Source organism: Neolamprologus brichardi, chromosome 19, assembly GCF_056152115.1.
Source record: "Neolamprologus brichardi isolate AB-2024 chromosome 19, ASM5615211v1, whole genome shotgun sequence".
In the NCBI taxonomy this organism is placed as follows: Eukaryota; Metazoa; Chordata; class Actinopteri; order Cichliformes; family Cichlidae; genus Neolamprologus; species Neolamprologus brichardi.
The window spans coordinates 13,955,569-13,977,484 of record NC_142122.1 but is presented as its reverse complement, the minus strand read 5'-3'; the positions used below and the strand labels follow the sequence as shown (position 1 = coordinate 13,977,484).

The 21,916-nt window shown below is 41.3% G+C and overlaps 1 protein-coding gene across 2 annotated transcripts in view; it reads right to left on the bottom strand.

Moving 5' to 3' along the window:
• Positions 1 to 5,722: 5,722 nt before the first annotated feature.
• Positions 5,723 to 21,916, bottom strand: part of cdin1 (CDAN1 interacting nuclease 1) — a 49,881-nt gene continuing 33,687 nt past the window's right edge. For both annotated transcript variants that reach the window (XM_035911028.2, XM_006798444.3), the window contains exon 12: positions 5,723 to 6,688. In XM_035911028.2, the coding sequence (XP_035766921.1) occupies positions 6,520 to 6,688 (169 nt within the window). In that variant the 3' untranslated portion in view covers positions 5,723 to 6,519. The remainder of the gene's footprint in view (positions 6,689 to 21,916) is intronic.

Here is a 21,916-nt window from a genome sequence, read left to right as displayed (position 1 = left end):
TTATGTTGCCTGTGGCAACAATTCAATAAAATACCCAATCACATCTGTTCTTTCATATATTTCCCAAATTAAGCTAAGTCTGTACATAATAGAGAAGTCTTCTCATCTGTGTGCTAGGATTTCAAGCCAGGATTTACTGCAGGGTGATAAATGACAATAAGGCTTGTTTTGACAAATGCAATGTTACTTTTGAATGAGCAAGGGGTTGGCACAGTGTGCAGGGCCAGACCCACTGTTATCAGCTGGATTAGTGGCTCTGATTATGCCCTGGAAGCTTTTGCTCTCAGCACCAATCAAAACCTGCGGTCCGTGCATCCCATAATAGCCACGTTCATCCGTACAGTAGCCCCACCTCCTCCCAAGTGCACTTATTTCATAATAACAAGCTTGCCACAGCTCTCATCAGGCCATAATGCTCACAAATAGAAGACAAGGGAGAGGGTGAGCCAAGGTTGTTTTGACCGAATCATTTTTTTCTCTCCACCTCATGCAACTAACCTTTTTCCCCTGACTAGCTCTAGTCGTATTTTCCGACCACGCAGCTCTAATCTTTTAGGATGTCACTTGTGATCATACATCTACTGCTGCCTTTCTGCTGTCTGTTCCTCTTCTACCTTTCCTCTACCCTGCTGTTTTCCTCACCCCTGCTCATCGCCACGCTGGCCTGAACCTGATTTTGGGGTTGTTACCGGGCTTCCTCTGGACCCTCGCTGTGATCAGGAGATATCACAGTTTCTGGGTCACTTCTGTCACAAACCAAATGCCATTCAGGGGGGGCTGACCTTTCTAGTGGCTGATGCTGGAGCAGGCATACTCCACGCGGGTTGTCACCCCTGTGGTTCCAACCACAAACGCACACTCGGTTATATTCCCGTTATCTCTTTTATTCATTGCTATACATGTTAAAATAATAGGCATGAATGTAGCTGGAACAAAAATAGCTGATGTATGACATCTTGGCTAAGCTCAGGACTGTGACAGGCCTAAGTGCTGGCTGCAGACACATGGTATATCAGATCTCAGTAGAAGGAACTCCAGATATGCTTCCTGGATTTATTTGAATGCAGCGGGTTATGCAGCAAGTGCCACTGTTTTCACAAATGGGAGCTTAGCTCTAAATGGAATACCTCAATCAGCAAGAAGCCAAGTCAACAGCTTTCTCTTTAAAATACTGTTGCATACCATTTCTATTGCCAAGCTGTTCATTTCAACTAAGAGCATGTTGAGTTGCTCATTTAAAGCTACTGGCCAGACCTTGGTTGCATGTGATCTTTGATTTTTGCAGGCAGTGCAGAGCTTTAAAATTTTGTTGTTGTTTGTTTTTTTTAAAGCTCCCGTCCGTCTTGTCCCATAAAGCCAATGAGTCATAGGAAACTAAATTATCCTCCCCCACCCCTCAGAGTGGATTTATATGTCATAGTTGTTCAGTTTCCCTCAAACATACCATCTGTCCTCCATCATGTCAATCAAAAATCCACCGCGTTGCCATTTAAAATCCCCCCAACCATTTTTCTCATGATCTATTGTTGTTTTTAAATAACAGCCTCTGATTAGCGGGTAGAGCTTCCTAAAAATAAAAATGAAGTCTGTTCGCGTCTTCCTCGGCTCAGAGAAGAGAGACCGCTTTTTCCCAGTGCTGTTATTCAAGCCCTCACAACAAAAAAATAAATAAAAAATGTAAAATCTTTTTTGTTGTTGTTGTTTTCTCTTTTCTTTCTTTCCTTCTTTTTTTTTTTTACATTTTATACTGGCTGTTTGGACTCTTCCTGGATATAATTTTATTTATTTCCATGCTGTGATGTCTGGCTGGCTGAGGGAGGCTGAGAGGATCCTTACTAAAAGCACTACGCTGCCTGCGGCAGAAACAGGCCAGAGCTCTCTTCACATAAATAACACAGGAGCGTGGAGAAAGTCCTTTTGGTGGTCTGCTAGAGGGATAGAACCAGCTCTTCCAGGTTCTGTCCTTTTTTCATTCTCTGTGTCTCAGTGGTCTATCTATGAGCTTGGATGAAGAAGCATAAAACAGCAGGATGTGGAAGAGATTGGTCCAAGATGTACATCTGAGTGGATAGTGGACTTCCAATAGCCTGCAGGCTGAGACCAGACAGAGTGGATGCTGTGAACTGCATCAAACTAATCTGACACATGGGAGTCCCAGATTTAAGAACTGTAACCAGTATTATAATAAGGTGTAACTAAATCACCTTACACATCATTTCTTTTTAATGTTGCAACAGCAAAAAATTATGAATAATATGATCTCAATTTTCCTCTTAAACTTTTTATTAACATGTGCATATATTGTATTCAAGTTTTTAAACTTTTGAGGTTTCCACATTTTATGGTCTTCTCATAATGCATTTAATTATTTTTTTAGTGTGTTGAGAGCATTAAGTGTGTTTTGTTAATTTATTAAAAGAAAAAAAATCATCTTTATTAGGTATTCAGATTCTTCGCTCGGTGCTTGATTAAAGCACCACTGGAAGCAACTGCAGCCACCGTTCTTCGTGGGAAAGATCCTGCAAACTTGGAATCTCTTTTCTCCCTTTCTTGACAGAATTGTTTAAAGTCAATTATGTTGGGTTGGGAGTGCTGTTATGCAGACATTTCCAGGTCTATTAATGCTCCTTTGGGGTTCAGGTGCAGACTTCACACAGTTTTCCCAAAACCACTGCTGTGTTTTCCTCTGTGCTATGCTTTGGGTCATCTTCTTGAAATGAAACCTTTGGTAACCTGAGATCCTGAGCACTCGGGATCGAGCTATATATTTCGGTTTCCCTGTTTCCCTCTATCGTGACTAGTCGCTCATAGCACAATTCCACCACTACTGTGTTTGACTGTAAGATGATATTAATGAGGTTATGCTCAGTGGCCTGTCTCCTCTATGCCATTGATAACTGAGAACAGATAGATCAAAATTTTTTTCATGGTCTGGAAGTCGAACTGCCTTTTGGCAAATCTGGGAACACAAAGTCTGCTGGCTTAGCCTCTGAGGGAAATGTTTTTATCCTTTGATCACTGTTTAGAAATGCAAAAAACAAGCAATACCAGTATAAACAACTGATGGTTTTTGCATGAATTTTTACAAATGCCGACCCTTTTACTTTTCACATGGACCGCTAGCCTCTTTGAAAGCAAAACCTGCTCAAATGTGTCTAGTCAATAGCCCCTGAACTGCTTGACTTTTACCTACAGATTCTACATATTCATATGCAGAATCTCATCCTGGTGATTATCTTTTAGAATACTCCGAGTGGGCTGTCATGTGTCCTTTAGTGAAGCATGGATTTCATCATGCCACTCTACCACAAAGCCATAATTGATAAAGTGCTGCACTGAGAGCTGTTCTGCACTAAGCTACTCCCATCTTCAAAAAGCAAATGGGTGGAAAGGTCTGGGGGGACTGTTGGTGGTTACAAACTTCTTCCACCGAGCTCCTGGGCACTTGACATAGTCATGTCAAATATTTCTATGGCAAATTGCTCTACACACTTTAGAATGTATCACCCCATTGATAATTCTTTGGATCACTTGGCTCTCACTCTGACACACACAGTCAACTGGGGGACTTTATATAAACAGGTGTGCTTTTCATTTTGGTGAATTAGAGTTCTGTGAGGCATAGGTAGATTCCAGTCAGGTTTAGGAGCATCTCAAAGACCCCTCATAGAGGCTGGATGTATTACAGTTCCAGTTTACTATGCTAATGGAGTGTTTTTGTCTTTTATTTTCACAAATTAACAAATTACTTTGAAAACTTCGTATTACCATCCCTTGGAGTACAGGAAGAAGAGACCCCCCCACCCCCTCCCCAAATAAATAAGTAACTAGTAACTATAAATTTTAATTTTAAGAAAATTTGGAAACTTACAAATCATGAACAACTTTTTGAATAATCTATATATTGTTAATGTTTTTTTTCCAGTGAAAAAATAAAGAATGTGTAGTTTTGTTTTTGCTGTATGCCACTTGAGGATCAAATTTCCAGAACACGGGTGTTACCAGCCCCTGGAAGTGACCTCTCCAAACTGGCCTTATTTGGAGAGCACTCGAGTGCCCCATTGTTGTGACAGGAACAATGACTCTAACAGGGGTGGGAGAGAAAACACAAAATACAGACGTCTGGCTCTTAAAAATCATCAGATGGAAACTAGTTTTTCTATATTTGCACTCACATCATGGAAATCTGGTCACCTGACACTGATGCCGTGGCTCGCCTTTGAAGTCCGTTTTAAAAAAAAGCTTTATTTAGTGCACATTGTGTGCAGAACCTAATTTATAGGAGCTGACCCTGGCTACTCTTTTGTGCAACAACCACCTTGGAAAACAATGGCAGGAAGGCTTGAAACTTGAGAGGAACTGAATCTGCTCTTTTCCATTTTTTTTCTGCTCTTATTGAATGGAGAATTTTCCCTCCCCGAGTAAAATAGCTCTGTTTTTTTTGTCCAACAGGAGCCATAAAGTGATGTCTAAGCATACCATGACCAGGCATTCGCGCCGAGTTTAACTGGACACATGGGGACAGTTGTTTTGTACCACAGTATGCAGAGAGGCGGGGGGGCACAGAGGAAGCCATGGACGCCTGGCGACCCAGTGGTGACCCAGTGGCCTCCTCATGGAGGGGATCAGGGCCTAGATAGGGAGTCGGCTTAAGGTTAGAGGTTTAAGGGTAACAAATCAAGCAGCACTTTAATGGCATTTAACCCCCACATACCATATCTCTCCAACTGTTTGAACAGTGCATAAATGCAAGCCAAACATAGGAACACATATTTTTGTTTCATATGGGGAAGTTGTCTTAAATAACAGAAAAGGAGGCGGTCGGATTTGGTGATTAATAGACTGAAGACAAAAGCTTTCCACTAACTTTGCACCTGAGGTCTGTTTTGACTCGTTTCTATGCACAAGAACACGTGAAGCCTGCAGTTTGAAAGCACACTATGAACAAAAATAGTTCTTTGTGAGTGTACTTTCTGAGGTGACAGCAGGTTCTTCACCCTTTCACTTTCTTTCCTCTTATCGTTTTGTGTGCCATAAAGAAAGAGGTAGGACAGGGACCCCCTATAGGCAGTGCATATCTGCCTCTAAAGCCATCACTCAACTTTATGTTCACTTCTGGTTCTCCTAGCCCGGCTGTGTTTCTTCCATTAGTATCCACTCATAAAATGTACCACGGTTATAAAGATGTGCAATAGACGACTGCTAGACAGTCACTTACCTTTACATGGTAATCAGGTGTTTCTACGTACCTGTCTTTTACCTCACTTGCCTAAACGTGCCCGATATATAACGTTTATGATTTTGACAGTAACATGGGAACATATTAAAAATAGTTTACACAACACATTTATTAATATTTACATGTACAAAATAACACGTGCAAGTACAGTAGTTTTACTTTAAATTGTTACAGGTTAAATGTGGGACAGAATGTAACAAATGCTGATTCTAATAGTCTTTTCTTTTTATTTAGGATAAGCTCTTCACTTATTTTATATCCTTTTAATGTGAATACTGTTAGGCTACCACATTACTCCCAATTTCAATATGGCTTTGCTTTAGGCAAACTGTCACGGCTACGCTCATTATTTTATGACATTATGCAGTGAAAAATTATTAATATATTCAACGTAAGAAAATAGAAAATTATTCAATTTTGATCACTGCTATTGGAAATTCTATCAATAACTAACTCTACAGTAAACATGAAGCCAGCAAATGTAAAAAATCCTTTTTTGTAATTGTATCAAAATTTGCGCTTAATTAGGTTAGTGGAACTTTTGAATTTGAATTGTAGTTGCACAGTTAAGAAATAAACACTGACAGCAGCATGAACAGTTCTGTCAAGCATATGTGCTAACAAAAAAAAAAAAGATTTTATAATGTGAAAAGGGTCACTGAGGGGCCAGCCTTAATCAGAAACTATCCTGTTTATCCCGCTGGAGAGTGACTGAGAGGGCACTGAGTGACGCAGGTGAGAGACAGGCGTCACCCAGCCCCTAGACCGCACCTTTCTTATCTGCCTATGGAACGGAGGAGGAAGGAGTGACAAAGGCCAGGGCCTGAGCGTGATAAGGAAGGGCCTTATGTCCTGCTTCGGCCCTGGCTTGCACCGTAGCCTCCAGTGCAAGAGGCCATCCAAGGGCCAGGTGTTGACCACGACCAGAACAGTCTCCCAGATCATGTTTTTCATTTACAGGTATGACTCTGAGTGACGTTAGATATATAGAGAATGCTGGTGTGCGTTTACATGCGGCCGCTTTGGAGCAGTGAATGAGAGGAAGAAAGGGAGAGAGAGAGAGCGAGAGAGAGAGAGAGAATGAGGGTCAGGTGAAGTTCAGGGCAGATTTTTTGCCAGTAGTCTCACACTGCAGGAAAGCCAAATTGCTTCCGGATCTAGGTATCCACCCCTGCATAGTTCAGTGTTCGTACGCTTCCCACCTCCTTGTTGTCATCCCTCTTTCCTCCCATTCATTCTTTCATCTGTACTTTGGTTTTATTCTCGCTTCTGATCTTTTCTCATTCTTTGTCTTTATTCTGGCTCTCAGGTGATCGGTCTTGTTGCGTGGCATGGCACAGGGTGACAATGTCTGTAGGGAAGCAGTCTTTGAGTAGGATACCTCTGTCTCTCTGGCAATCCAGCTCTCCAATAAAGCCATACCAGTAGATCACAAGGCCTGGACCAAACCTGCAGTGCACGAAAATAAAACAGACTGTTAGTACATTACCGCTGCTGTTTTCAAGAGTTCTCAGTGTGCAAATACTGAGATACACTTTCAAATTCATATCTGAAAATGCTGTTGACTTTGGATAGGAAATACAGAAAACATCAGGAATAGGTTAGTAAAGAGATAGAAAGATGGGACACTAGTGAGATGGATCTATGAGCGATAAGATGGCTTAGGTATTTTTCCTTTGATCACATCCAGGAAACTTGCGCTGAATCAAACAAAAACACCGCCAGGAAGATAAAGATCTTTCTGACAGGGTGATACACACTCAATCACATTACAATGGCAGTGAAATAACAATAATCTATGAAATAACAAAGCACTACACCAAGGCCTCCGGATCCTGACATCAGAAGCCTTTGGTGCATAAGAGAGCATGCAAAGTTCAACACACTGCATATGGTGGTTAAGGTTAGCTAGTCAAACAGCGTCCAGCTGTTTCATTCACGTTCATTTTGAGGGGGAAAGCAATCTGCACTGCGGTGCCTAATGGCAATAGAGATTGACTTTCCAAGCAAATGTGAGCTCAAATTAGGAGTGTTTAGATATAGGATGTTTTTGTTTATTTCCTTGTAGAACCTGTAGCAACTGTATCCCTAAAGATGCGCTGAAAGATGCAGTAACGCTTTAAACAGAGGAACTCGACACTTGGAATGTGCAACTACATTTCATTATTTCTTTTCAAAAAGGAAATAAAGCAGCTTTCAAGATATTTATTAACCCCCAAAGAGCCACCAGTGGCCCCTCTCTTCTTTGAACCTTAGCTGCCACGCATAAAAACGTGTCACAGTTGAACTCTTGAGTGAAGAGCACTGTAGCTGCTAGATGCTAGAGCAGATTCAGGGGGCTGACAGTACTGCTCTTCATCCTTGGACAGTTAACACTGTTGTGGGGCCTCTGGAGGCCAAGACAGGAAGCTAGCTAAAGGGCCACAGAGAGCAGTACAAGTTCAGCTTCAAGGTAAAGTTCATAAAATTTTTTGACATTTTGGTTAGATTATAAGAACTATTATAGATGCTGTATTTACAGAAATCTTTAGTTTGCAATTTAAGAATTTACTGTAAACACACAGATTGCATTGTGACCACAGAAATAATAAATTCTCAGCCTTTGTTCTTTTGCCAGCTGTTACATATGTCTTGTTATAATGACTGGTCTCGAGGCAGTGCGCATGCTACATACAGTTCCCGTGTGCAGACAGACGCATGTACATGAAGATATGTGCACCTCCTTCTAAGCGGCCCTCGCAGTAGTGTACATGCTCCTACACCCCATCCCTGCATTCTGCGTTTTACAGTGCGTGATTTACGGTGCCGTATCTGTGAGCAAACAGGCCAAAGCCAACAGCCCCGAAGAAAGCCTGCAGATGCACGCTCTAAGTTCACCACAGTGTCACACACGTAGCTCACCCTCTCAACACTGCACAAAACTCAAACCTTCAAATTCTCGCCATTTCCACGCTCCACTGCTGCACATGGCTGTCAACTCTTAATATGGAAATGTTTTGGAAACAAAACCTAAACATTTACATTAGGTGGCTTCAGAAAAGGGCTTATGTGCTTCTTTTTATTCTGCCGCCGTTCTCTTTGTATTTCCTGTGTTCTGGATGTATGCGTGTGTTTGGGGAGGGTGAGAAGCGTAGAACGGGCAGACTGGTCGGCGCACACTGGAAAGAGGCAACCTTCTGAAAAGGTTAAAACTGTACATCAACAGATAAGGCAGCCGTGCACGATTCATCATGTCCCAGGTCTGTCAAGGGAGGCTGAGTACAAATTGAAACAAGCAAAATTATAAACACTGGGGAGCCATGTCACCAAGGCCTTTCCATACCGTAAAGAAAATAAATGGAGTTTGAATCCTTCTCAGGATTAATACAAGTCAATACTACTGGGACCTTGAGGTAAAAATCTTGGACTGGGAATAGTAACAATAACACTGAAGGGGGAAGGGAACGGTCAGGGGGTCATGGTCATGATGGTTCCAGCATGATTTTCTTGTGAAAAAGTCTAAAACTAAGTAGAAAGCAAGTAAAAATAGACAGCAGGGTGCTTTAGGCACTACTACTGCATATATATATATACAATTCCTCTGAAGTTTGTGTGTTGGAACGCCGGAGGAAGTGAGTGGAAGTTCAGTTTAAATTTGTAGGCAAATTATGGTTTATTATGTGGGCTGGCTCATTTTAACCTGGCATGTGCTTATTACGCACACCACCTCGAAGTCAGAGTCAACCATCTTCCAATAAACACCTCGCTATGTAACGAGTTGGTGAAATTGTTTGTGAAATGTAGCTAATTTCAGCAAGAGGGCCACTTGACGAGCCTGGGCGTGGATTGCGGGCTGCCAGCCGCGCTTTCGTTAGTGTTAATGAGCTGCTGGTGGTCGCATTTTAAAGCAGGTGCCAAGCAGCTTACTACAACAGTTTAATGAGAGCGAGGCAGTAAGAAATAGAAAAAAAACATGAATGGAGAAGAGGGAGTGTTATTAGTATCTGCCTGTGCACACACAACATGCCATGAAGCCAGCAATACGGAACGTCTGAATCATAAACACACGCATAAAAATATACCAACCCTACCCTTCAAATAATTTGCAGACTTATTTCTTGATTTTAGTTCTTGCTTTTCTCACTTTGGGGGGAAATGAAAGCATGGCTGAAAGCCCGTAATCCATGCATGGGAGGTCAGGCAGTGTAACCTTTTCAAAAATCTCTGAGTTGAACATTTCTGCTCAACACGCAGATCAAGGTTAACTTCCTTTGCTACATTTGGTGGAAAAAAAAGAAGAAGCTTCAAGCACAACTCGGGTTCAATCACTTTTTCCAAAGTACATTACATGACATGACGAATTATCAATAAAATTGAGATGAATTTATGCTCGACTTTAAAATGCCCTCACTTCATTTTACACACCGCACAGGTCCACTTTAAACAAACACCCCAGCAATGATTTAGACAGTGCAAGCCTTCACCTGAGGGTGAAGTCTATGTCTCTGAGGTCTCTCCACAAAGACCTCTTTGTTTTCAGCATCCATACATCAGGTCACAAGGTAGGCAGCTAAAGCACTGCCAAACATTAGTGTTAGTCAGTCTTTTCTCAGTTTTCCCAAATGCCGTAATGGAACCCGCTCAACTTCTTTTAAGACAAAAAGCATTCAGACTGATTGTGAGAGAAGTACAGAGGCATAAAAATGTCTGTGTTGAAGTCTGAAGAACTGCATATGTAGTAAAAGACAGAGAATAAATGTGTAAAAATAAGACTATTCTTTTGAGATCCCTTTGATAGATGTCCACCTATCAAAGAGTTATAAGAGTTTTCTTTATGAAATAAAAACAAAAAAAGGTTAGATACTGGTGTTGTGATGTGCTATTATTTGCGAAAATTTACAGGGACGGCAGTGACCCAGAGCCTGCATGTCAGCAGGTGATACAGTTTTGCATGAATACTGTACCCAGCTTGTGTATTTTAATGACTTTGTAGTGCATTTTGCTGCAATTCGGCCAGACTGATGACGAAGACACCCCTGACAAGTATAACTGCTGTGCACAAGTAGGATATTTTAAGGCTGGCTCTACCCAGAGGGGCGTCCTCGAACAGGGAGGTAAATAATCCCTTGCTACAAACTATACATCCGACTGTCCATAAATAACAGGAACTGAATGGAAGAGTTAACCTCCCACAGACAAGTTATTAACATGACCATAGCTAAGAATAGAAAACATTGTTTTTTTTACTTTCTCCACCCCCTACTTTGTCTCAGTGAGCGGTGAAAAAAAACTTAATTCAACTTAGGTACTCAAAACACAATTACAAAGCAACCGCAGTACACGATTGTACATTATTATCACCCAAACCTACGCAAGCGTCGTAATTAAGGAGGAACAGAGAAGAATGCGGTTAATCTTTGCCACCAGTGAAGAGCATGTCATATTCATATGCATATGTAGTTTTTAAGCCTGAGGTGTGGAGGTGGAATGTGTAAGTATGAGAGTATGAGAGATGTGGGAGGTCAGGTCAACTCAGTGTGTTGTCAGTTTTATGTTGCAGTAGGAGCTAATTTATGCTCACTAATGCAAGATAACAATACCAAAACAGAGACAAGAGGATTCCAGAGCTTTACTTGGTAAACACAGCAACCACTTCTGGAGCAGGATGTAGCCCGAGCCCTTTAAGGGATCACAAAATTAGTTGATGGTCAACCCGATTCAGCTTTAGCAACATTTCAGTCCCGTCCTACAAAGGCAAAAGGTGAACTTTGTGCTCATTAACTATAAATTTAAAATAGGCAAAATAATATACTAATATTTTATATTTTCAATTCACCAATAATGCCACTAAAAGACTATATGGACGAATGGTTCAGCAATTTGAGAACAATGTGTAATACTGCAAAGAATTTGGGAATTTAAAGATCCTGGAGAGATTTGTGCACATAAAAAACTAAGGTTAGACCTTTTTCTATATGATAAATAGAGAAAACTGCTTATTTTTAAACATATGCATCCATAATTGTAAAATGTTTTTTTTTCTACCGTTAATTATTTGATCAGTTATCACTTTCTGGCTTCAAATTTCCCACAAGCTCCTATCACTTCAGCCACTTTCTCACAATAACCAAAACCTTATCACCGTACAGATACACAATCTGACATCCGACTGATACCTTGACTAACACATGATTATGTGAATGAGCAAATAAGCATTAACCTTATATTTATTTGCTGGCTCAATAGTAACTTACAGATATCCGACTTAATTACATTTGGTCCCAGTTAGAAACCATTCGCTCAATATCATGCATCCAAAACATCCTCCAGCTGAAGGGAGGAGACTTAATCAGTGTTTTGAACTCGTTAAGTCCCTTAACTGAGCATGTCGCCTACCACATTAGCAACATATATCTGAGAAACAAGTGTGCACTGTGTGTGTAATGTGTGCGGGTTCCCTCTCAGATCTACGGTGTCACGGTCCAACACGCTTTGACACACTCTGGTCTGTATTGGATGTGAAGCAAAACGAAACAAGGTGTGGTCTGGCTCTAGCTTTGTCTTTCCAGTGTTCAAAATTTGGCCCAAGCAGCACAGAGTACACTACATGCAACAAAGCAGCCTGTGGTGGCACCATAATCATAAAAAACCCCCAAAACTTTGCAAAAAGGATTGTTTTGAACAGGCTTGTTAACATAATTGCAAGAAAAAGAAATGCCCGTCTCGGTCTCTCTGGCTTTTAAAGGGTTAACGTCCAGGAACTAAGAGCACACCTGATCTTTTTTTTTTTGTTCGCAGATATCGACTCCTCACACTCCTTAATGACACTGTACATCATGAAAATGGCTTGATCTCTTCAGTTATGACACACTGAGTGGATATTCATTAACAGTTAATGCTGATATTAATGAATTCTTTCATGGTGATGACAGCACATAGTGTCTCTACCATATTGAACTGAAATCTTGAGCGGGTAGTAATTTTGTCTGGGAATCTTGATTTATGTAAACACATTTTAAATGTAGTTAAAAGAACAAACAAAATAGCAGCACTCGCAGATGAATATACTTAATGTTTTAGCAAACATTAAGTATATATAGTTTCAGGTACAAGCTGTCATCTGGAATGCCAGTGAAGCTGATGCCGGCTTATAGCTAGAATAAGTTTGTTTTACCTTTTAACAAAGGGTATACTTATCAGTGAGTGCCAGTATTTTGTTTGTTATCGGTTTTAATCAAGTTCCTATACATGTTTAAGATAATCTAAGTAAAAATATGATTTCAAAAAATAAACATCTGAGGTTTTCCCTTTTTTAGATAATGCTCCAAGTTCTAAAAACTAAACATTGACCATAGTGCTAATTTGGAGATCAGTCGAAAGCCCCTCGGGCCTTTGATGAGTCCTCGTGTCTATGAGTTCTGCCTAGAGACAAGAAGCTCCCCATGGTAGTGGGCAAGAAGGCTGGGGGCTGGGAGGCTGTGCAGACAGAGAAAACCACATTGTCAAGGGGATACATGTTCCTTTAACCTGTTATTGTGAACTCCCAGCAGCCCTGGCCGATAATTGCCACCTGTCCCTGGGGAAACAGTCAAAGACAAGCATTGGGACAGGCTTTTTTTTTTTTGACCATTGCTCCTTATGCCACACAGATCTGGACCTAATCCTGCCTTTAACCCCTGTAGCTAATGTGTCTTCAATTTAGGATGATCCCCCACTACAGGCACAGCCCCTAATCAACAACATTTTGTACTGTAACCCTATCCACCCTTGCTAGGGCAGCATCAGTCAGAACGAGCGCCGGCACAGCTAATGCATCCAGTGGAGGAACAATATCATGCGTGTGTACTTATGGATGTCATGTTTGCATATGAGGTCATGGGATGTGTGCCATGCACTCAGCTGTTTTTTAATCGACATAAGCTGTTGAAATAAAACATAATAATAATAATAATATCCATATGCAACTGTACTTAAAACCACAGAAACACAAACAAGTTGCATGAAATATGTAATATGTAAGCCACAAGTATATTTTTTAAATGAGACTTTGTAAATTCTTATGGCTGCTCCTCATTGTTCTTCCATTCTGAAAAAGCCATGCTATCCATTGGCACAAGGTCTCCATCAGGTTCAAGAATAAGTACTTCATTGTACGTTCTGGTACCAGTTCAGTGAATCAAAAGTCATGGAAAGGCAGGTGTGAATGTTTGTTGTGTAGGCCTCTTGGCCTCTGCGTCCATGAGTACAACCCTGCCCCAAAATTAGAGTGTGGTCTCTAATGTCTCCCTGTGAGAGAAAGAGGCCTGGCTTTCGTCCAAGTCAGCACCTTTGGAAGTGCAGTCGTGTTACCACCACTAAATCAACATGTCAGCGCCCAGCCCAGTGAACTTCTTCACCCAAACTCCACTGCTTACAGCGACCCCACACACCTAATGAATTGGTGTGAATGCCTATCTGTCTGCTAAAATGAAATGGGGGAAAGGAGATATGAGGGGTACAAGGGTGGGAAAAATGTAGATTTGTCTTTCAGGTGTTACAAAAAATATTTGCAGTTAGGAAAAATGATTATCGCTGTCCTGTTACTCAATCAGAAAACTACTGTAGCAAACCAGCCAGCGCCGGGTTACCGTAGCCTCCGCATCAACCTTGGCTTCTGTGTCCAAAATGGAACTGTCCCACTTTAGGGGGCAAGTGTGGAGAGGGATGCAGGCGAAGGGCCACAGAAATCTGTGTGCTTACTCGGCAGTCTGTTTACATTCCTGAGGGTAATTTTAGCCCCTGGGGGGAGTAAAGCAGGGGGGGCCGACATGTTGTTGGGGCTTGTCAGTGTTCCACGGGCCAGCCGGCACAGTGGCGGCACCTGGACATCTGGGTGGTAAATATACATATACACACAGATATACCTCCTGCAGAAAAACCACTGGATACCTGCTTGCATCACTTATCAAGGTTAAGGTTATTATTAGGGAATTCTAAAGGTGAAGTTGCATTTTCCACACAATATCAATAGCTGCTTTGTAAAATGACTGAACAGTGCTATGCGATATCAACGAGGCCTTCTGAAAACCACAGGACTAACCAACAGGCCCAACACAGCAGAGTGCCATTAGTTTTGGACAACACAGGATATCCCCAGTGTTTTTACTGACAATCTGGGGTGCAAATCTAATTTCACTGTAGTTTTAAAAAATTTGCTAAGCAAACAAAACAATAATCCTAGCTCAAGAATAGCTTAGGGCTTCTGTGTGCCTGTCGGGATTTGTCTTTTTATTACTCCCAGCCCACAGTGTCCCTTCAAAGTGAAAGAAAGCAAAAAGTCCATGCGTTTGCTGTGTTTGTGTGTGAATGCAATTGTAAGAGTAGGACAGAGAGATACAGAGAAGGAGGGAGGGAAAGAGAGACTCTGAGCTTATCGAAACTAATTAGGCAAGGGATCAGGATGGAAGTTAAATACTGGGCTACATGTAATGAAAGAAGCAGAGTGGGGGACATCTAGGGGTCAAGCCCACACCAAACAGTGGTCCTCAGGCAATCTGGTATTGATTTTCACTCGTTTGGGGATGAATGTGGATGGGAGGGAGGGAGACGAGGAGAGGCAGTAGGGCAGTCTAAGGGTCTCGTGAGTTGTCAACTTGACAGTTTAACCCCTTTTGGAGAAGAACAAACAAACAGAAGGATCTCTTGGGCTGACAGCGTTGATCTGTCATAGCGATGACACTGCAAAGCCCCACAGAATGGCCACACAGGAGAGGCGAGTGAGGAGGAAAAAAGGAGGGAGGGTGAGCTGATACAGATATGCACAGGCACATTCCTCAAGACTCAGAAGATAGGACTGTGCTCCGCTCACCTTAAAATAAAAATTCAGGAGGACGAAAAGGACCATTCAACTGAGTCTTTAGTCTGGGTTTAATTTAATGTTATGAAAATCAAAAATAAATACAGTAACTTATCAACTAAATACTTCTGTGTATGGTTTTTCTTATGTTCTTATGTTATGACGATGGCAGACCTTAGATCAGACCAACGTGGAACTTCAGGACCTATGTTGATCATTTGCCATGTCAAAAAGTATGGGTATCCCTGATATAGCAGTACTGGTAATGGTCCACAATCACACAGACACTCAGATGTCAGTGCTCGTCTCTTGTCAGTCTGTGAAGGCCGTCACCCTCAAGCACCTTCCTTCTCATGTCCTTAAACACTCGAAGACCCCTTTCACTCTTTCCCTCAGACTACCTCATCGTTTTGTCACATTGCCAAAGGGGACTCCATTACCCTAGCTAACTCTCACTTATACTTAACACACACAAACACACACACACACACAAACACACAAAGGATAGTCACAGCTAATGCTGTCCACATCAAATTAGAGAGGCCCCTATTGTCCCTATTATGGCCTGGGAATGCTCCATCATCACGGATGCTACGGGGTCCCTCACTTGTCAGAAGTTGTCAGACAGATAGGGAGACTGGATACACACAGCTGACAGGTAATCTTAATGTCTTCAATTAGCCCAATTAGGCCTGTCATAAACAATTCGATAAGTGTTCAACCAACGCAAACAGATAAACGCACGCACAAGCGCACCAAAGTACACACGCTCACACACCAAGGTCTGCAGGGTATTAATGAGAAGGGTAATGGGTATATCAGTGGACGGTTGACTTGTCTTTTGTTTCAAAGAGGGGTGTGTCCCCATCCTTTGCTCTCAGCTGTGCACTGCTGGCTGCTACCTGGTCAGTTCAAATTGTACCATCTCCTTTCATTAGCACATCGCCGACTGAGAATCTGAAAGGCCGTGACAAAATTCATTTGAGACGAGTGGGAGCAGATTGCCTGAAGCAGGTGCTATAAGGGAGATAAAACAAAAGCAGCACCTTTGTGAGGCTCGGTGTGCACATGGCTGCGTGTGTTTTCCATCTGTGTGTGTATGTGAGAGAATTTTCCCTGGTCTTCAAATTCTGTTCTTTTCCTTGCTGCGGTAAATGGGTAATGACACAAAAGTGCTTTTGACAAAAAAGGAAAGGTACCAGAGAGGAATCGGCCCAGCACACTCGGAGCATTTACAAGGCTGTGGTGAAATCTAAATATTATTTGAAGCGTGACTAAACAGGCCAACACCTTTCTGTGCAGAGGATGTGTGCTAGCTAACGCTGTTTGATTTGGTCTCTCCTTTATAATATCTTATCGCTGAGCAAAGGTGGCACCCACACTGCATCCTCGCCTTTTGTCCTCTATACGTTTCTTTATCTATTTGCATTCTCTATCAATACAAGTTTCTGCAGGGACGTGGAACATGTTGAAGGGGCTGTGAAGCACAAGCTTATGTTTAAAACGGAGATTCCACAGTTTGCAAACACGAGCGTTGTGCAAAGTTAGCATCAATATTTGAACAAGAACTTCACATCAACACTGCCTTGATCTTATGTGCAGAGGCCTTGAAATGCCCCCCGTCAAGCAAAACTCTGACATTTTCGATGCAGCACTGGTCTCGGGGCATTCGGGGCATTTTTTTCTTTAAATTTAAGGCAAGAAAAGAAATGAACAAAATACAAATGTAACAAAGTTAAAACAAGGCAGTGATCTGAATGGTGAAATCCCAAGGCACATTTTCATTCAAGGAGTCAAACTGGGACATGAAGACAAACCAACTGCTATCAGCAAGATCTGTGATGGACCTTTAACTCTACTTCTGATCCTTAACTCAAGTGACAGCTGGAAAACCATCCAAGGAAAAAAAAAAGACAGAAAGAAAGAGAGAAAGAGCGAAAAGCCTTCACCGGGAAGTTGTAATAGGAAATTGCTCTTGGCAACTATTTGTTCAAGCACCAGATTTTTTTCGTCTTTATGCCAACCCAGTGAGCCCCCATTGGAAAACAGGGCAGGTCCCCCTAATGAGTAATCTATTTCAAAGCAGTCGTGTCTGGGCATGACAGTTTACTGAGAGGCTTGAAGAACTGGTAATTACCAGTGTTACGGGGCAATTAATGCATATTACACTGCGGCACTCATGGCGGTGACTGTCAGCTCCCCAATAAAAATGAGCACTCTTCAGCTAAAGGGTGACATTAATTGGGCCCTTAATGACTATGCAGAGGAACCAAGCCAAATAGGAACAAAACAGGGGACTCGCTCTGACACTAGCAGAGGGCTGGAAATTGGACTAAAAATGAGATTAATTGCTGTTTAGAAAAAAAAAAGGGGGAAAAATGTGGTGAGGGGAATGGGGAGAAAGAGGTTGAGAATTATAGGGTGCAAAGAGCAAGAACCGTTCATACAGATGACAATTCAATTAATTATTTTATATTGTATTTTCTATACCTTAAAAGGTGCAGACAGGCCTCAGGCCCATTTCAAGGGTTTTGTCTTGATATGGTGCTTATTGCATGAAGAGCTACATAAAAAAAACCCAAAGGCAGCTTCAGATTCCATATGCTCTCGATTTAATGAACATTATCTAAAAATTTCATTCAACCATTTGCACATAACACAAAGGGGGAGTAAACATAGCAGTCAGGATGTAAATGGGGGAAAAATAAAAAAAAAAACTCTTAAGAAGTAAATATTAAGAATTTCTGGGTTACACACTTTCCTATGAAATATAAGACCTTTAGTATGTCCTTTCACTTAAAAACAGTCTTAAAACCTTAAGCAGAGCTTTCATGAAAAATAAATCAAGTAAATCTACCAAATTGCAGGCCTTCCACCCACAGAAATGTTTGTTAAAAAGAGATCAAGGATATGGGGAAGACACGAAGTAATTCTGATTAATGTTGCTAAAGCTAGGCACGTACTGAGCACCACCTGAATATGCAAGCCCCAAATCATGAAAATATCAGCATGCAAAACATGCCGTCATTTGCATACATTTTTGATTTTGGATTTCCGTGCTATTTAAATATGCAGTTAGAAATAGTCCAGCACTGCCTCTTGCGCTGTCACGCTGCACACTCACACTGTCATTGGTCCTGATAGAACTCCTCGCTTCAAAGGGAGCTTTGCAATGGAGAAGAGAATGAGCAAATATTTGAATTGCAAAAACACATCATCTTCCAAGGGGAGAAAATTCAAGACAACTTTTTAGAGTTAAAGACACCCCCAACCCCCAGCAAGCTAACCCTCTGCATACGGCACAAAAAAAGTCAACATATTCATAGTGTAAGCATACTCCTCACTAATTTACCATATCCAAATTTGCGTAATGGGATATGACATATTTTAGAGGGGATTGCGGGGAAAAAAAAACTTTAATTTGAGGAGAGAACCATAAAATGTTTAAGCTGCTCCTGTATTTAACTGAAATCCACCATATAAATCCAAGTTCTCAGACAAGCTGACATGGGTTTGATTACAGACTGAAGTGTAATTAGCCACTTCAGTTATCCTGTAGAAGGTTGGAGCGAGCAGCACCACCATCCTTGCTAGATATTTTAGCATAACTAAAGAGACCCTTACATTCTACGGGAGTACCTTTCCTCTCAGGATTCAGCACAGCCAGTTTATAGCCATTTACATGCAAGCACTCCAGGAGAATCTCAGTCGCCTTCCAACTTTTGCAAAAGTTAGAGAGAAAGTGCAATAAATAATCTTCGTGACCAATCAATAATATGACTCAGAGCATATTTGGAAGTATGAGTTCCTCACTTGGTTGCCAGAATAAATAGAACATTTAAGCCAAAAGTTACAAGTCTAGAAATGAAGGCCATGAACAACATTAACGGTACTAAATACCCATCATCAGACATCTAAAAAAACACCCCTGCACAGGGGAAAACACTCATCTCCTCTGTTTATGATTGCAAATGTATATACCACAGGCTGAGAACTACCTTGAATTTTAAATGAGGGAAAATTTAATAGTTTTACACACATGCTAAGAAAACAGAATACAAGGGTAATTTCTGTAAGTATGCCTCTATAAGTAAGACTATCAGATTGCTGGTGGAGAAAAAATGTGTCTACTTTTTTTTGTAATGTCTGCTTTAAACATAAGACGAACGATTGTGGATTCAGATTTCATACAATAATAAGAGGTTTGAATTAGATTTACAATATTAGCTATGTTTTAAATAGCAGTTTGAACCAGTAGTCACTGTTGCAAAATGCTACATTTTTGTGATCTCGTAACACGCAGTTAGCTTTAGCCACCCAAGTCCAACCCTCCTGTTGGCCTCTACCTCTTGTGAGCTACAAACCTATGCGTAGACAACTTGGAGACAAGTTTGAACAGAAATCAAACCTGAATGACGGATAGCTTTACTACACAATGACCTCTGTCACTAAGTTCTTGCCCTAAATCAATGCTGGCGATAAGAGCCCTGCGCCAGTGCTCACCTTGGTATGTTCAGCAGCAGGCCTTATCTATGGCAGGAGGAAGTATGAGTAATAACTAAAGACAAGCTACGACAAAACCACTAACCCCACCTTGTCAAACATAATTTACAATGTATATCCCTTTACCTCCTCACCCCCCACCCCCTACCTCCCACTGCTGTTAAAGAGTAATTATGGGAACCAAAGAGATTTGGGACTGAGTTTGGATGATTAGCCCATTATAGTATGCTGGGAGAGGTTTGAGTACAAGTCAGAGCAGAGCTCATATTTTCACAAGAAAAGTGAAAAAGTTAGGCTGCTGTAACTTTTGCTATTCTGTTGTACACTCATGTTTTCATTCACAAAAATATGAATAACACTCTTATATGTCAGCAGTGCCAGATCCATGTGAAGTGGCCAAACTCTGGTGATGTACACAGTGAGAGGCTAGAGGTTAAAGTTGAAAGAAAGGCTGACAGGAAGTCGACTTTATGAAGATTATAGCACTACAAACTCTGAGACCTTTCAATAGTTTTTCATTTGACTGTGTCTGATGAAGTATGTGTGTGAGACATAGAGAAAGACACATAGAGCCAGGCAGGAGAGCGAGCATGCTTCCAGGCAGTTGCATCAAAATGGAGCCAGAGACCAAATATGACATCAAACATTGCAATTAGCTGACCCCTTTCTCCTAGAGTCACAGTTTGAAAAGCCGTGCCTTTAAAACCCTGATTAAAATATGTTTGCTCTCTCATTCAAAATGACATTTGACAAGGTTAGTAATATTTCAACTAACTGTAAAAACATTCTTGCAGACATAATCCTTTTTTCCATCACTTTGCAGAGGCGCAGGTAACCTCCGAGCGAGTTTCCCATGAACTCAGTGCTAAAAATTTGAAAACAAAACGGCTGGGGGAAGGAAAAAAAAGTTCAAAAGTTTCACTCGAGTGTGTTTTGTTTCACCCGGGCAGCTGAAGCTAAATGTTTTCTGATCATTATTCAGAGCATTTATCCCCTTTCTAATTCAAACCACAATGAGCATTTAAAACGCAGCCAGGGTTTTTTTCACTTTATTCCCTCCGACCACGAACTCCATCCTTAGCAGGGACCCAAGGGGGTGAAGACTGTCAGCAGGTCTGAGAATAGAGTTCCTCAAACCGTTAAACCCCCTCATCACCAAATTAGGAGGTGTATTCTGGAGCTTAATGGTATGTCCAATGGAAAGTTGAATAAAAAGTTATGCAAGATGTAATTTAACGGTGCATGACAGTATATATTTTAATATAAACTGTATATGCAATTTTTTTTGCATGGGTTTAGAGAAGTACCAACTTTGGTTTGGAATCAACTTTGAGTCCAAGTTTTAAAAAAAGGAACGCAGTCAGAAAACTTAAGTAAACAAAAAGAAAACAGCGTCTGAGACAGTCATTGGTTCTGACAAAACAAGTGGGAGATAAGCAATGAAGAAAATGGGAAGAGATCAGAAATGGTCAAGCCAAAACTCTGTCTGAAGTTAACAGTTTTCAAATCCATTCCAATCGCAGGAGAAGAGAATGTGAAGTGTCGGGCTGGACAGTGAGCCAGCAGAGGCTTTGCTGCAGCTGCGCTCAAATGGAAGTGGCACTTTCTATCAGAGGCCTTTCACCAGACAGCTCTATTCTGCCCGTTCACTTTTAACCTCACAGACACATAACAAAAAGATACGAGTGGTCATTTAAGACGTGCGCACTCGTCATTGAAGAGACAGATTCGGGGTTTAACATTGGGATAGACTCATGGTGCGAATGTGCCAACTGATAGAGATATCACTCAAAATGAGGAATAGATTTCTTTGACATCTCTGTGGCGGCCATTCAAAGGGGGTGGGGTCAAAGCCTCAAACTCTGTTAAGAGTTTAGATTTCACTTGTTCAGAAATATATGCCCCTGTTAACTTGCATCAGTCTAGAGGAAAAGGATTGCGTGCCATCTGTTTCGGCTTATGGTGAAAAATCACATCAACAAATGTTAAAGGATTTTTTTTCCAAAATCACATATAGACCACCTCAACGAAGTTTATTTCAAAACAGTCATAAAAAAACAAACACAGAACAGAAATACTGATACCATCAAAGATGTGGTGAAAAATATATAAGCAGAAATTTTCTTGTGTTCATTTTATTCTACACAGTTTTCATAAGAGCCAGCAGCCAGACGCATTTTTTTTCTTCCAATCGTTTATAGACCTGACAGAGTTTGTGCAGACAAATCTGCTGACCTGATAGATCCTGTACATTAACCCCAAGAATTGATGAGCGAAAGCAGAAGGTCAGCACTTGGACACAGGCTCCTCATGTGTCTTTGATTACACACTCCCACTAAAGGATAGGCAGGCAGAGATGT